The sequence below is a fragment of the Homalodisca vitripennis genome, chromosome 4 (genome assembly GCF_021130785.1).
Source record: "Homalodisca vitripennis isolate AUS2020 chromosome 4, UT_GWSS_2.1, whole genome shotgun sequence".
In the NCBI taxonomy this organism is placed as follows: Eukaryota; Metazoa; Arthropoda; class Insecta; order Hemiptera; family Cicadellidae; genus Homalodisca; species Homalodisca vitripennis.
Genome location: NC_060210.1, coordinates 24,752,145 through 24,767,190, shown reverse-complemented (window position 1 = coordinate 24,767,190; position 15,046 = coordinate 24,752,145). Strand labels below are relative to the sequence as shown.

Sequence of the window (15,046 nt, the reverse complement as noted above, 5' to 3'; positions counted from 1 at the left end):
ACTAGGTTGTTGCAGGTTAAAGAAATTATAGCTAAAACTGAGAAATATTTTTTTTTATAGTTGATAAATTATAGTATGCGATACAGTACAAGTAATTAGTTTAATTTTCTCATCAGACCATGACCATGACAAGTTTTTTTAGTATTTTAACTTGTCCAAATTTTTAATAGTTTGTCAAAGAAAATATTCATTACAAGTGGGTTGTAGTAATGCATGATATGGTAATATTATAGTTTTACAAAAGTCAACATTATTAACCAATTATTATCAGTTATAGGGTATATTCTTTTGTGGTCAAAGATCTGAGCTGATTTAAAAATAATTATGTCTATATAAGTCATAACAGCATACTCAGAAAAAGTAGAACATTTTTGGGTTGTATAAATTATGAACCTTTGATTTTCTTCTTTATTTGTATAAATTATAATTATAAAATAGTACAAAAATATAAAAATAGCAATAAAACTGCACCTAACAGAACAGTATGTTTAAACACACATTTACCCACCCAAGATTGCTTTGAAAATGTGTGCATGTATTCCAACAGTGTGATAGTATTTTACATTACATTAATATACAGATAATTATTTTCCAAAGTACTTCTTAAGCAGTTTTATTTACATTACTTAGTGTCTTAACTACCTCCTCTACCATGTTAATGAATATAGATAATATATTATTTTCTGAATTAAATAAATCTTTAATTCCATGTTCACTTTGATTGGTGTTCACTATCGTAGTATCTAAGCTGATAGAGTCTGTAGCTTTAAACTGATCTTGCTTTACTGTTCCAGTGTCTTTGAAGTCTGTAACTTCTATTGCTTTATTTTCATTTTCGCTACTGTCAGAGTTTAACTTAGTTTCATGAAATCTAAATATTTCAACACTATCTGGATTTGTTTTATTGTACTGTTTTGCTAATTCAAGCATTCTGTCTATACCAGTTTTGTTCCTCGCTGCCTTTAGGGTTTTACGGAGCATTGACCTAAAAGCTCCTTCATTGGGATTATGATCAGCAGTATTATTAGAAGGATGCTCTTTTATGAGTTCATTTGTTAAAAGTGCCTTCATTTCAATCTCATTTCTTTCAATAGCATTTTTTGTAGATCTTCTTGATCTAGATATTTTGTTTATACTTCTTAGCAGTGGCAATTGGTTAAATATAATTTCTGTCTCTGGTATTTGTTTTGTTAATCTGTGTACAGTGCTTTTTGTATGAACAAGCGGTAACTTCACTATTCTATCTTCCAAAAATTTCCCCAAAATGTTATTTTTTAAAGAATTCAAACTGTGCTTCTCATTTTGTTGTACATCAGTTTTCAATTGTATTTGGTTTATGTGTTTGTAAAACTCTTGACTGAAGGGCATTTCTCTTTTTGTAACAAGTTTGGTAATATCTAGGTTTGGCATTTGATTTTTAGGATGGGATAAAAGTGATAACCTTTGCCTAGCTTCCTCTAGTCGTGCTTTTAAAGCCTCTAGTCTTTCTCTGCGTTTAGTTGAAAGCAAATCTTGACGAATACGTGCTGCAATTAGATTTGTCGGTTTTGATCTTCTACTTAAATTATTACCTTTACTAGCTGTTGTACTTGAGTAGGTAGCCTGTCTAGAAGAAAGTTTTGGAATCGTTGTAAGGGAAATTGCAGGGGTGTTTGAGGCTAACGTTTTAGTGGGTTTCATCTGAGAAACAAAATTGTTCCTTTGTGTTTTGTAATCAGTGATAAATTTATTGAGTTGTGTTGAGTTTGTTGCTGATAACGGCCTTGTTAAAACAACATCATGAGAAATTATTTTTGATGAATCGTTATTGTCTTGTTTAATTTTCTCAGACGTTTTATCAATTACTGAGGCTGTGTGTGAGTTCTTGTCTTCATGATGGCTAATTGTTACGTTAGGTAATAAATAAGTTGAACTTAAATTAGATATACTGTCAATTGTTTTTAGATGTTGTGGTGGTTTTTTTGGGACTGCTAAATCCATACGGTTTAACGATGAATTTGTTGTATACAAAAATTCTGATTGTAGTTTTTCTTGATTTTGTTTTAAGATCTTTTCAGGAATTAAATGATCTGAATTATTTTTACTTGAATTAATGTCTACATGTTCTAAATTTTCAGTTTTATGTAATAGCGTTGTGTTGGTCTGTTTGTTGCTTTTCGTTTCTTCTTGTACAGATTTTTTAAGAACTTCTGTTTCAGGTAACATTTCAGTTTGATTTCCTTCTCTTGATGTGTCTTTGACCGATAGTACAGGAACACCAAATCTGTTGTTGTTTTGTTCTAAATCTTTCAAGAGCTGCTCACCTTCGTCTGTTAACTCCTTGAGATATGCTGACATTCTTGACTCTTCCGAGTAATCAGGTTTTCTTAATAAATCTTCTTCTTCTGTTACAGTTTTTTTAGTATTGGGTTGACTTTTTTCTGAATTATCAATTTCTCTTTTCTTCCTTTCTGACATTATACCAGATCCTGAGTACCTTTGACCATCATTATGTGATTTTAATGCTTGAAATAATGATTTGTGAAAATCATCAACTATTTCAGTACCATCTGTTAATTCAGTTTCATCTTTACCTTTGATTTTGAATGGAGGAGATTTACCAAGTAAACCTTTTTCTGAACAACATTTTGTGTCCTCATTCAATATTTTTTTGCTGTTCTTAAAAATTTGAATGTTTTTGCCAATACTGCCTACAGTATCATAGTATTTTTTTATCTGCTCAGTTGCACTTTCTACAATTCCAGTGTCCACTTTGTGATCATTATCTTTCTTTTTTGTTACCTTCAATTCACTATCATTTTTTTTGCACTTCGTTGATTCTTCAGCAGCTGAGACAACAGCCTCGTTGGGATCTTCTACATCTTTTATAAAAGAATTGGAATCAAGCTTTAAGTTTCTTAAGGTTTTGTAGAATTCACCTGGAAGATAATGAATATTTTCTGATTCTTTAGTTTTATTAGTTTTGGACTGTGTGCTTTTAAAACGTCTTAACCAATTCATTCTCTTTTGTAATGTTGAAAGCCTCATATGTTTTGGTTCTGTCAGTGCTACCACTGTGTCATTGCTTTCAGATCTTTTAACTCTTTTATTAATATCGTCCTTTATATCTTTGTATGACAATGATCTAGGTGAATAGGTCTGTTTTAAAACTACTTGTTTAGACGACCTGTTCTCAATGAAATTCATAAATTCATCATATTTTAAAAGAAAATCTATCAAAAACATCCATTCTTTTTGAGTAGTATCATCAGTTGAATTATACAAATTAGATAACCATGCACTATTTCCGATATTTACTTGTTGGTTGGTACCAGAGATGTTCTCTTCAGCTAGTTGTGTAGATTGTTCTGACTCATTTGCTTTTTCTTCACTATTTATAATGGCTTGCATCCTTTCTTTCATAGTCTCTTTAAGTTGATCTCTCATTTTGTTCTCAAAGTCATTTCTACTATGATCAGTTTCAAAATTGTAATGCTCTACATTTTCGTTTAGCTTTATGGGGAACTTAGAATTGCCACGGGTCTTTACATCAGATTGCGTCTGTACTGATTGTTTCTGTGAGTTCAAGAGCTCTCTGCCCATAGACAGTTGGATATTCTTAGAGAGATAGGGCAGACAAGCACTGGCTCTCACATCTGGTAGAATAATAAAGAATACACTCTGTGCTGGGATAGTTATAGGTGTGGTGGTACCATTCAGTACTATGTGTGGAGACAGTCTAGGTAAGGCTTCTTCGACCATATGCAGTGGTTTTCCATTCAATAGTGTGCCCCTATAACACAAAAATCGTGTTGTATTCAAAGTTAAAACAATCAATAAAAGCCTGATACTGATTCAGTTGTTATTTTGGTTTTTATTCGGTCACTGTTACTGGTTCATACTAAATGTAAAAACAGTTGTGATATTGAAATTTTGCTTTTATTTACACTGTTAAATATCTCTTTATTTTTATATCAAAACTGAATGTAGTCACTAACTCTTCCACTCACTTAATCCATGGAACAAGTTTTGTACTCAGTGAAATACTCATGTGTTACTGTACTCTGTGAAATATATTTCCACACGAACTAGGCAGAAATTTACCACAGTTGTTAAACCATAAATACCAACCATCAACAGGAAAACTATTTTTGACAGATTAAAATATGGCGATAAAGTTTTTATGCTTAAAATTTGATTTCGATAGTGGAAGAATTGTGAAGGTTACAGGATTTTTTGGATATTTACCATTGATCAGTGAAACAAAGTATCATTAATACTATGTTTTGAGATGTTCGTAAAGTTTTGTTTTGTATCAGATATGTTTTTGTTTAGAAGTCAAAGTACTTTTAATAGTTAATAGTTTATTTATATTCCTTCAAATCTAGAAATATATAGAAATATATAGTTTATATTATAGTGAAATCACAATTAAATTCTAAAATTTCCCCAATTGTTGGACTCAAGTTAGTCCTATTCCTATTGAATAGGATAATGAATATAATGAAGTTTATTCCACAATAATTCAAATTTACAAGACATGGCAATAATGGAATAATACTAACCACTGTTACCAGTAATTGTGGCTAGTTAACAAATTTTCAATACATAATAAATATAACATATTTGAGTTCAGTTCAGTACACTGTACAATTAAGGTTGACGTGCAGCTTTGCAGTGTTTGTGGTGTGTCTTGATGTGGGGGAGGCGAACAATACATAATATAAGATAAGATAAGACAGTTACAATTTTTTACAATGAGCATAGACTTGTTTGCAATGGATACACCATTTAAAACTACGATTACAGAGTTATTTGATTTTATATATAAAAGTACACAGTTTAATATTAAATACAAATACAAAGGCAAACAGATACAATACTCTAAAACCTGTTCCATAACATCAGGTTTTACTATAATACTTAATTAATCATACGTATAATTTTAACAAATATTTTCCTGTAAACAAGTAAGTTCTTTTTTATCTAAAAGCCATATTTTTAGTTTTTTTACAAAAAAGGTTTATATTTTCTATTTCTTTAATTTCAGTAGGCAACTTGTTAAAATACTTCGGTCCCAGATATAAGAATGATTGTTTTATTATAAACTTGTTTACTTTTGGTAACATAAATAGTCTGAGTTTATTACTACGCATATTATAGTGGTTCCTTGAGAACCCTCTGTTGCCACTTCTGCAATAAAAAAGTCGTAATGTTTTAAAAGTGAACAAATGTTGTATAGGGAGGATGTTAAGGTTTTGGTAAAGAGGAAATGAAGATACTAATGTGGACTTTTTAGAATAATGCGTAAAAACATATTCTGTGTTCCCAAGTTGTCGATAACTGTCTTTGACCCACCTGCCCAACAGACAATGCCATACTGCAGTCTAGAGTGTATTAGTCCATAATACAAACTACGCAGCAAGACTACGTCACAAAAGTTTCTTAAAAAATAAAACTTACGTAAGTTATATTTTATTTGATTATGCAAAAGGTTTCCATGTGCTTTCCATGTTAGATTTTTCATCAACATTTATACCTAGGTATTTAAAAGAGCTTACTTTTTCAATAATTGCACAGTTACAGTTCAACATATTATTACAGGTATCGTTATGGTATCTTATTGGAAAACGGAAATCGAAAGTTTTGTGATCAAAATTTATATATTTTGTTTTGTTTGTATTCAACATCATTTTATTTACTTCACACCATTGTTTAATAATATTAAGGTCGTGAGATATATGAGAGTAAAGGTTGTCTTTAATTTTATCAGAGTATACAAAAGCAATATCATCTGCAAAAGCAAATATGTTGCCCTCAAAATCCCGATTCAGTAGATCATTTTATGAAAATAATGAATAGATTTGCAGCCAAAAACAGAGCCCTGAGGCACTCCGGCCTTAACAACCTGGGGTGAACTTAAATGATTACTTATTCGCACTTGTTGGGTGCGACCCGTGAGAAAACTTGAAAACCAATTTAATGCTACACCTCTTATACCAATTGCCTCCATCTTTGATAATAAAATATTATGATCCACAAAATCAAAAGCTTTTTTTAAGTCAACAAAAAGTGCAGATGTCTTACAACTGTTATTGAAGCTGTTGTATAATAATGAAACAAAATCTATCAGCGCATCTTCGGTTGACTTTGCCTTGCGTAAAACCAAATTGCCTATTGTTTTGAAAGTTTATTGTTTTTAGATATGTTATTAGTCTTTTTTTTCATGCATTTTTTCAAAAATTTTTAAAAAAAAACTGATAATTTCTTGGGTAAAATAACTATTATTGGCCTGTCAGGTATAATGTTTTCCAGCTATACACTCATACGGCTCTTGTAGATTGTTATATTACAATAGGTGAGGGTGATCACAGACAACTGTGATAAGGATTGAATAGGCATAGAAGTTGGAAAGTTTGGTAACTTCTTGTACTGAGGGACGTAACTGTATGTGTTGCTAGAAACGTAAGTGCTGAAAAATGAAAGTGGCCCGAAAGAGAATGTAAAAGGAGAAAAGGATTAGATTGTAGAAGTTACATAAATCTAACCAAACAACAAGGGTTTGAAGGTGTCAGAGTACAGAATGATTCATGATAATGGTCTTTGCCACTTGGTAAAGAAATTTGCAATCAGTAATTTGTGTGTATCATTCCCTTTCCTGATTTCTTCTTCAGATTTACAGGAACGGTACAATAAACAGCAATTGTTTCAAGCATGTTTAAAGTAAAAATCAAGGAACACTCACCGTTCCTCTAGTCCATCTGTAGTGAGGACGTATAAGTGAGCAACGTCCTGACGTGTAGGGACACCTAGCATGAGCTTTGCAGTGTCTTGTCGGGTGTTCACTCCCCACACCACTAAAGCACCGGACTTCTGATGAGATGTGGAACAGTGAACAAACGTTGACACAGATGAGTCCTCAGACATCAACTTTGAGTCGAGCACTGTGTTACCCACAAACCTGTGGTATAGAGCTGACACCCAGTAGTCCTGTAAAATATATATATTGTCAGATGTTGTGGAACAGAGAACAAACGTCGACACAGATGAGTCCTCAGACATCAACTTTGAGTCGAGCACCGTGTTACCCACAAACCTGTGGTATAGAGCTGACACCCAGTAGTCCTGTAAAATATACATATTGTCAGATGTTGTGGAACAGAGAACAAACGTCGACACAGATGAGTCCTCAGACATCAACTTTGAGTCGAGCACCGTGTTACCCACAAACCTGTGGTATAGAGCTGACACCCAGTAGTCCTTTAAAATATACATATTGTCAGATGTTGTTTAACAGAGAACAAACGTCGACACAGATGAGTCCTCGGACATCAACTTTGAGTCGAGCATCGTGTTACCCACAAACCTGTGGTATAGAGCTGACACCCAGTAGTCCTGTAAAATATACATATTGTCAGATGTTGTGGAACAGAGAACAAACGTCGACACAGATGAGTCCTCAGACATCAACTTTGAGTCGAGCACCGTGTTACCCACAAACCTGTGGTATAGAGCTGACACCCAGTAGTCCTGTAAAATATACATATTGTCAGATGTTGTGGAGCAGAGAACAAACGTCGACACAGATGAGTCCTCAGACATCAACTTTGAGTCGAGCACCGTGTTACCCACAAACCTGTGGTAGAGAGCTGACACCCAGTAGTCCTGTAAAATATACATATTGTCAGATGTTGTGGAACAGAGAACAAACGTCGACACAGATGAGTCCTCAGACATCAATTTTGAGTCGAGCACCGTGTTACCCACAAACCTGTGGTATAGAGCTGACACCCAGTAGTCCTGTAAAATATACATATTGTCAGATGTTGTGGAACAGAGAACAAACGTCGACACAGATGAGTCCTCAGACATCAACTTTGAGTCGAGCACCGTGTTTACCCACAAACCTGTGGTATAGAGCTGACACCCAGTAGTTCTGTAAAATATACATATTGTCAGATGTTGTGGAACAGAGAACAAACGTCGACACAGATGAGTCCTCAGACATCAACTTTTGAGTTGAGCACCGTGTTACCCACAAACCTGTGGTATAGAGCTGACACCCAGTAGTCCTGTAAAATATACATATTGTCAGATGTTGTGGAACAGAGAACAAACGTCGACACAGATGAGTCCTCAGACATCAACTTTGAGTCGAGCACCGTGTTACCCACAAACCTGTGGTATAGAGCTGACACCCAGTAGTCCTGTAAAATATACATATTGTCAGATGTTGTGGAACAGAGAACAAATGTCGACACAGATGAGTCCTCAGACATCAACTTTGAGTCGAGCACCGTGTTACCCACAAACCTGTGGTATAGAGCTGACACCCAGTAGTCCTGTAAAATATACATATTGTCAGATGTTGTGGAACAGAGAACAAACGTCGACACAGATGAGTCCTCAGACATCAACTTTGAGTCGAGCACCGTGTTACCCACAAACCTGTGGTATAGAGCTGACACCCAGTAGTCCTGTAAAATATACATATTGTCAGATGTTGTGGAACAGAGAACAAACGTCGACACAGATGAGTCCTCAGACATCAACTTTGAGTCGAGCACCGTGTTACCCACAAACCTGTGGTATAGAGCTGACACCCAGTAGTCCTGTAAAATATACATATTGTCAGATGTTGTGGAACAGAGAACAAACGTCGACACAGATGAGTCCTCGGACATCAACTTTGAGTCGAGCACCGTGTTACCCACAAACCTGTGGTATAGAGTTGACACCCAGTAGTCCTGTAAAATATACATATTGTCAAATGTTGTGGAACAGAGAACAAACTTCGACACAGATGAGTCCTCAGACATCAACTTTGAGTCGAGCACCGTGTTACCCACAAACCTGTGGTAGAGAGCTGACACCCAGTAGTCCTGTAAAATATACATATTGTCAGATGTTGTGGAACAGAGAACAAACGTTGACACAGATGAGTCCTCAAGACATTAACTTTGTTTCATATCTCGTTATAAAATTTTATGTTTTCCTGCTAGGTTGCATAGGTTTGTGAAGTTGGAATAAAAGGCTACTTTCGTTTGTCAATTACACGTTCTCAACTTTTATACGTTGTAAAAAAAGATTCATGAAGTTCAAATTTTTTTTACATGGGTTTGGATGAGCTGTTACAAATTGTTTATAAGAATAGTATACCAAGTGTTGCTTTGTTTAATGGAATTATTATTAATGTTGCTATACTCTGCTCTCAGATAACTAATGATTTAGAACCTACGAAATGTTAGTAAATTTTACTATTATTTCTCATGTAAAATTTTAAAGCACAAGCATCACGTTCTGTATTTTTTGTAATTATTTTTATTCTTGTTCTTTTTGAGATTTGTGGAAAATAACCATAGAATCAAGAAAACAAAATGTGGCGGAAATTTTGTGTAAAAAATTCAATACTACCTTTATACTATCATACACTTGATTTGAATTTGAATAACTTAGTGGTTGAAACGTGCACTGTGGCCATTGCACAAAAAATATCCCATGTTTTTATTCAATCAAAGTCAATTGCCATAAAAATCATAAAGATTTTTGACAGTCATGTTTACAGCTGTAGCCAAGTCTGCCTCCATGCTAAGAAAAAAAGGCTAACCTTCCAATTTGGTAAAGGTAAGCCTGTTCTTCGTACCTCATCAAAACTGTCATGTCAATATATACTTGTATTACTTACTGGTGTTGGATAGAGCAGGTGAACTGGTCTGTGCAGGATTGTCTGATAGCCAAGTACAGCAGCTTGGCCCAGCTTCAATGCCCACATTAGTGCATCTTCCGTATGCTCGGACTCCACTGTAGACACAATAAACAAGTGTTCCCATAGTGTACTCTATATTATACTACTGTACATACATAAACATTAAAAGTAATGTGGAGTTAAAATATATTTTGTATTTTATGTTACGGACATGTGAAATATTTTGAAAAATACTGTAACCACAAATGTGAAATAAAGTAAACTGATAATTTACTATGATGTAAACTAACTGTAAATGCAGAGGCACAAATACTGAATCAACTGATGATTTTTATATCAAAAATTATAATTTTATTATAAGTAAATTAAGTATACAGTTAAACAGAAAAATATAAGATGTGAGACAGCTCTGCCTGGTTGTTATCTCAGGTTGTTGTCGACTGTCCGTGCAGTCGCCCAAGTACAATTTAGAATGATTTTTCACCGATTTGCTTTGGATGATGGGTTCGAACCATCACCAGTTGGTTTGAACCCTTATTTCTCTCTGACCCTGTTGAATGAATTGTGTTCAAGGATAAAGAGCACAAAATGGTTACTAGTATCATCATTTGTTGTTGAAAGTACTTGCTGTTTCAAATCTTTTGGATCTCTTCAGGCAGGTCTAGACCTCAGATTTCAGGGGGTCAAACGTCATCTTCAGATGGAATAACTTCAGTGGTTTCGAAAGAATCTTAAAGTGGAAGATGATTGGAGTAAGAGTTACATTAATTAACCTTCCCCACTAAAAGCAATGGATTATGTGCAATCTATTAAGTCTTTTCCAGCTTGCTGCTCTTACTGAGAGAGTCGATAGTAATTACATTTTTAATAAGGTTTTTGAACTGTAAAAACAGCTTATTTTTAGGTCATATATATTAAATTCCTCTAAAAAAGACAGTTAACAAAACCACTTCCCATACAATCAATTTCTCCATAAAATGAGAGTAAACACAAAAACAAATCTACAATAATATTATTGAACATATTTTAAATCGTCTCAAAAGAGTATGACCACTTACAAATTTTGTTTAACAGAAAATTTCTCTACCCATTTTCATGTGGATCCAAGTTGCCTACACATATTTTTAGATGGTTTCCTTACATACATACTAATCACTAATAATTAGATGTGTTCAAAAACTCACCAAACCAAATTTTTTTCTCTGATAATCCTCTACTACTTTCCAACTGCATTTGTGTATTTAAAAACTATTTTTCTCACAACGTTCTGAAGCTTTCCCAATCGCTCAAAACATCTCTGTAGATCCTCCTTGCAAAGTGATTTTGGTTTTCACTGGAAATCGAATAAATTAGTTACCTAAAGTGTTTGTGATTGTTACTTCAAAAATTAAGAAGACCTACTGTAATGGTACTGTATCTTATAGCATGATAAAAGTTACTTTCAAGATATCTGTGTGTATGATTAAAGTAGTGTTTTTGTTATACACCATTATTCTTAGATCAAAAAACAAATTGTATATCTTTATATAAGAGATTTTGTGAAGTAAACATGTTCCCTTTTAGCTACTGTAGGAAAAATAGTTATAGTCCAATAATGTGTGTCTGTGAAATTCGTACAAGTTTAAACAACATCAAATTTAAAGAAGCAGCAACATGTTGAGTTGCAAGCAGTACAAGCTTGCAAGTAAAATCGGAAGACAGAAATGCATGGGGGTGGGGGGGGGGGGGGGTGGGGGGGGGGGGGGGTGGGGGGGGGGGGGGGTGGGGGGGGGGGGGGGTGGGGGGGGGGGGGGGTGGGGGGGGGGGGGGGAATAACAATGTTTAATACTACATCGCTAATGTTGTATTCAGCAGGTAAAAGTGAAAATAGATGTTTATATCAGGGGACCAGCATGACCCCTATTGATTAATGTTTGTACAGCCATGTTTCTAATAAACAAAAGTAGCAATTACATATAACATTATGTATCATCATTGATCATTCATACAGAGGAAAAATCCTGTCTTATGTGTACCTTTTCCCGATCATACAACTGTTGACGCACACCATTTTTCTTCTTTATACACTGGACCATTGGATTTTCATTTCTCTCCACACTATCAGATAGTTCTAGTTTGGGGTGTCTTCTAGGTTTTGATCATATTTTTACATGAAATCACTAATTAATGTACTAAACAAAATTTTAAGGTGTGTGTATTCCAATGAACTTTTAAAAAACAATTCAAATGGAATACCAATTTTATGAAAATTTGATTGAACTTCGATTGATCTATCTAATATTCAACACGAAACAATAAACCCAAGGCTGTGCTTAGAAAAAAGATAATTTACAATTTTATTGCAAAAAACCCTCGTACAATGGGTGCAAAAAATGTTATAATAGATCTGCCTTCTTAGTATTCAATCAGACGCCACATTTAACTCTAAATTTAACCCTCCATCAGGCGCTTAAAATTAGAAAACGCGCATCATGGCGCTCCACGGAGGGTTTCCTCCTGGTTAGCGAATAATTTATATCTATAGTACGTTTTTTTTTTAAACTGTTTTTATTTGCTTAAATATTCATACGGATCTTAAATTTACAAAGTAATATATCCATTTTTAGAAGTCAAATAAAAATTCACTCATCTTTATGTAATGAATTTTCCAAACTAAGAAATCTCAACAAATCTTAAAAAATGTTATTGTATAGTAAACAACATGATTTTTTTAAAAGGAATAATGTGAATTAATTGTTAAAAAATGTTTAACCTACTGTAATAATGGAGAAATAATAACTTTAGTTTTTAACTTCTTACAAAAACAACTCTACTTCAATTCTTGAGTTATTATACAATGTTAACTGTCAATTATTACTCTGAAATTAAAAATGTTATTCTTTACTAAAAACTTTTTTTTAATACTACACAAAGTTTCAAAACATTTTCCTTCTGGTTATTATAACTTCATAAAACAGTTTTTTACTGAAATTGTTCCATTACGCACACGGGTACTGTACCTGGACAAGTCTCTCGTCTTCATTCTCCATTTCACAAAATTCAAATAAAATATATTGTAAAACTTAAAAAAGGAAAACCATCACAGGTCAAACCATTTTAGGCGCACACGGATGTATTACTTTCATATAAAACTAAACACTAATAAGGCGCTTCACGGATGATTTCGTCCAATGCATCTACAAACACAACATCAGGGCGGCTCTACGGAGGAATCGTCCAGTCTCGCACGGAAAAGAAGATGTTCATACTGACCCGATTTTGACAAAAGATAAGCTTGGAGGCTATTGTTTCGCCTTCCTCCCGAAAGATGCCCCTCCCCCCATGAAGTTAACACTGCGGGAAATGACTGGAAATCATCAGAAAAGGTTAGTACTATTTTTAAATTAATATAAAACCCTACACGGAGGGAAAACTCCGTTTAGGGGGCGTCCCGATGTAGGGTTTAAAGTCCTTCTGAAGCAGTATTTAATAAAAAGAGCCCTCTATAGCCTGGAAGAGTTTTTTGAGCCGTGTATAATACTTACTTAACTTTCATTAACTTAATTAGTCACATTTAATATAGTTACATTAGCAAAAAATAAACAACTTTGATATTTTTGATACACTTAACATATAAATAAATAAGACAATATTATTAACTAAATAAAAAGCTAACTAACAATTTGAAAATTCATTATCTACAGTTAATACATTATTACCATAGATTAAGACTACTTTTATATTAGATAACTGACATTATCTTTATATATATATATATATATATATATATATATATATATATATATATATATATATATATATGATTCTTGTGTTCATGTGTATGTGACTGAACTCCTCCTAAACGACTGGACTCCGATTTTGATGAATTTTTTGTGTGTTTTTCAATGGAATTCGAGAATGGTTTAGATTCCACAATTTGGTCCACTGGAAAATGTTTTTTTAATTAATTTTTAAGTTTGTAAGTGGTTGTTGATTTTGGAGTGTTTTATATTGGATCTGGCAGACTGCACTACAACATGTAATACAAAGTGAACTGATATTTAACAGCTGTAACACCTTTCAGCTCAGCTGAAACCAAAGAGGCAAAAACAGTTGTTTTCAGTAGTGTAATGAAGATTGCATAGAAGAAGTTATTGCCTAATATCAAATTTAGATTGCACCAATAATCAATAAACTATCTAATGTAATGAAAATACTATTAAACGCTGTTATAAAAACCACCTCATTGTACAAAGCCATGAATGTTTGCACATAAGGTAATTGAATTGTGTTAGATCGAAGGTAAATGAAAAGAGCCGAAAGAAGACGCTTTATGATCGAAACTGTTTTTGTTGATACATTTTCTTGATCAGAGCACAAAGCAAACTCCTCAATAACACTGGAAATATCTTAAGACAGAATATTAATTTTAACAGAACGAATTTGATTCTTTATAACCTACGGTAATTAGTTTATTGAGATTCATTCATATAAATTAATTTTACTGAATAACCTTATCAACACCTAGCAAAAATAAATATGGTACATACCTTCATAATGCGCCCAAGAGGCTCACGAAGGACAACTATCAATTATCTCAAGAATATGTAGAATGTGATAGAAAAGAATACGTGAATATAGTGTATTGTTTTTCAACAGGAAATTGCGTGCGAAGCCACGGGCAACTGCTAGTATTTTGTATTATTCTATAAATCTGTACATTATGTGACACAACAGTTTTGACACTATTCTATGTACAATACCTGTACTGTCTTATGAATAAAGAAGTTTTGAATTGAATTGATAAAAATTAACCAAAGTTGCTTTTTAATCATTTTTGTTCTTTAAGACAAAAAGATGTTTAGGACAAACATCTTATTTTTAGATTAAAAACTATTATTTATTATTGCATTAACAAAATACCTTAATGAACCTTCAAGCTGAACTTCCTCAAAATCAGATAAACTGTTTCATGATTTTAAATTTTATTTTCAGCAATATAAAAATCTACATTTATAATGTTTAAATACAATTTTACACCTAAATAGAGTTCATATTCAAATTTGCTGTTCAGATCGAAACGCTATAAAATATCTATGCATTGCTTCAACGCCACTACAAATGTACTATGTTGTTTTTTAATTACTTTAATTTGTTATATTTAGATTTATTAAAATAACTTAAAATTAACAAATAATTAACTTTAATATCTAAGAATTAGTTTTTTGTCTATCACAATGTTAAAATTTTCTTCCAAGCAACTCTCTTTACATAAGCATGGCAGTCAAATTTGTAAATGTAACTTCAATCGTTAATGTTTAGTGACAAGTGAAAACACATTGATTTAGATTATACCAGATTATTATTGAGTTTGAACATAAC

The 15,046-nt window shown here is 33.2% G+C and overlaps 1 protein-coding gene across 2 annotated transcripts; it reads right to left on the bottom strand.

Moving 5' to 3' along the window:
- Window positions 1-390: 390 nt before the first annotated feature.
- LOC124359051 lies at window positions 391-11,296 on the bottom strand. Of its 2 annotated transcripts, XM_046811450.1 has the most exons (4): window positions 10,870-11,034; window positions 9,665-9,780; window positions 6,725-6,969; window positions 391-3,772 (listed from the first exon to the last, which is right to left on the bottom strand). In XM_046811450.1, exons 1-4 carry the CDS (start codon window positions 10,916-10,918, stop codon window positions 604-606), a joined length of 3,579 nt encoding a protein of 1,192 aa, XP_046667406.1. In that variant the 5' UTR covers window positions 10,919-11,034; the 3' UTR covers window positions 391-603. The 2 variants fall into 2 exon arrangements, with proteins under 2 accessions (XP_046667406.1, XP_046667407.1); XM_046811451.1 differs by lacking the exons at window positions 391-3,772; window positions 6,725-6,969 and adding an exon at window positions 7,971-8,591 and having other exon boundaries at window positions 10,870-11,296.
- Window positions 11,297-15,046: the final 3,750 nt, after the last annotated feature.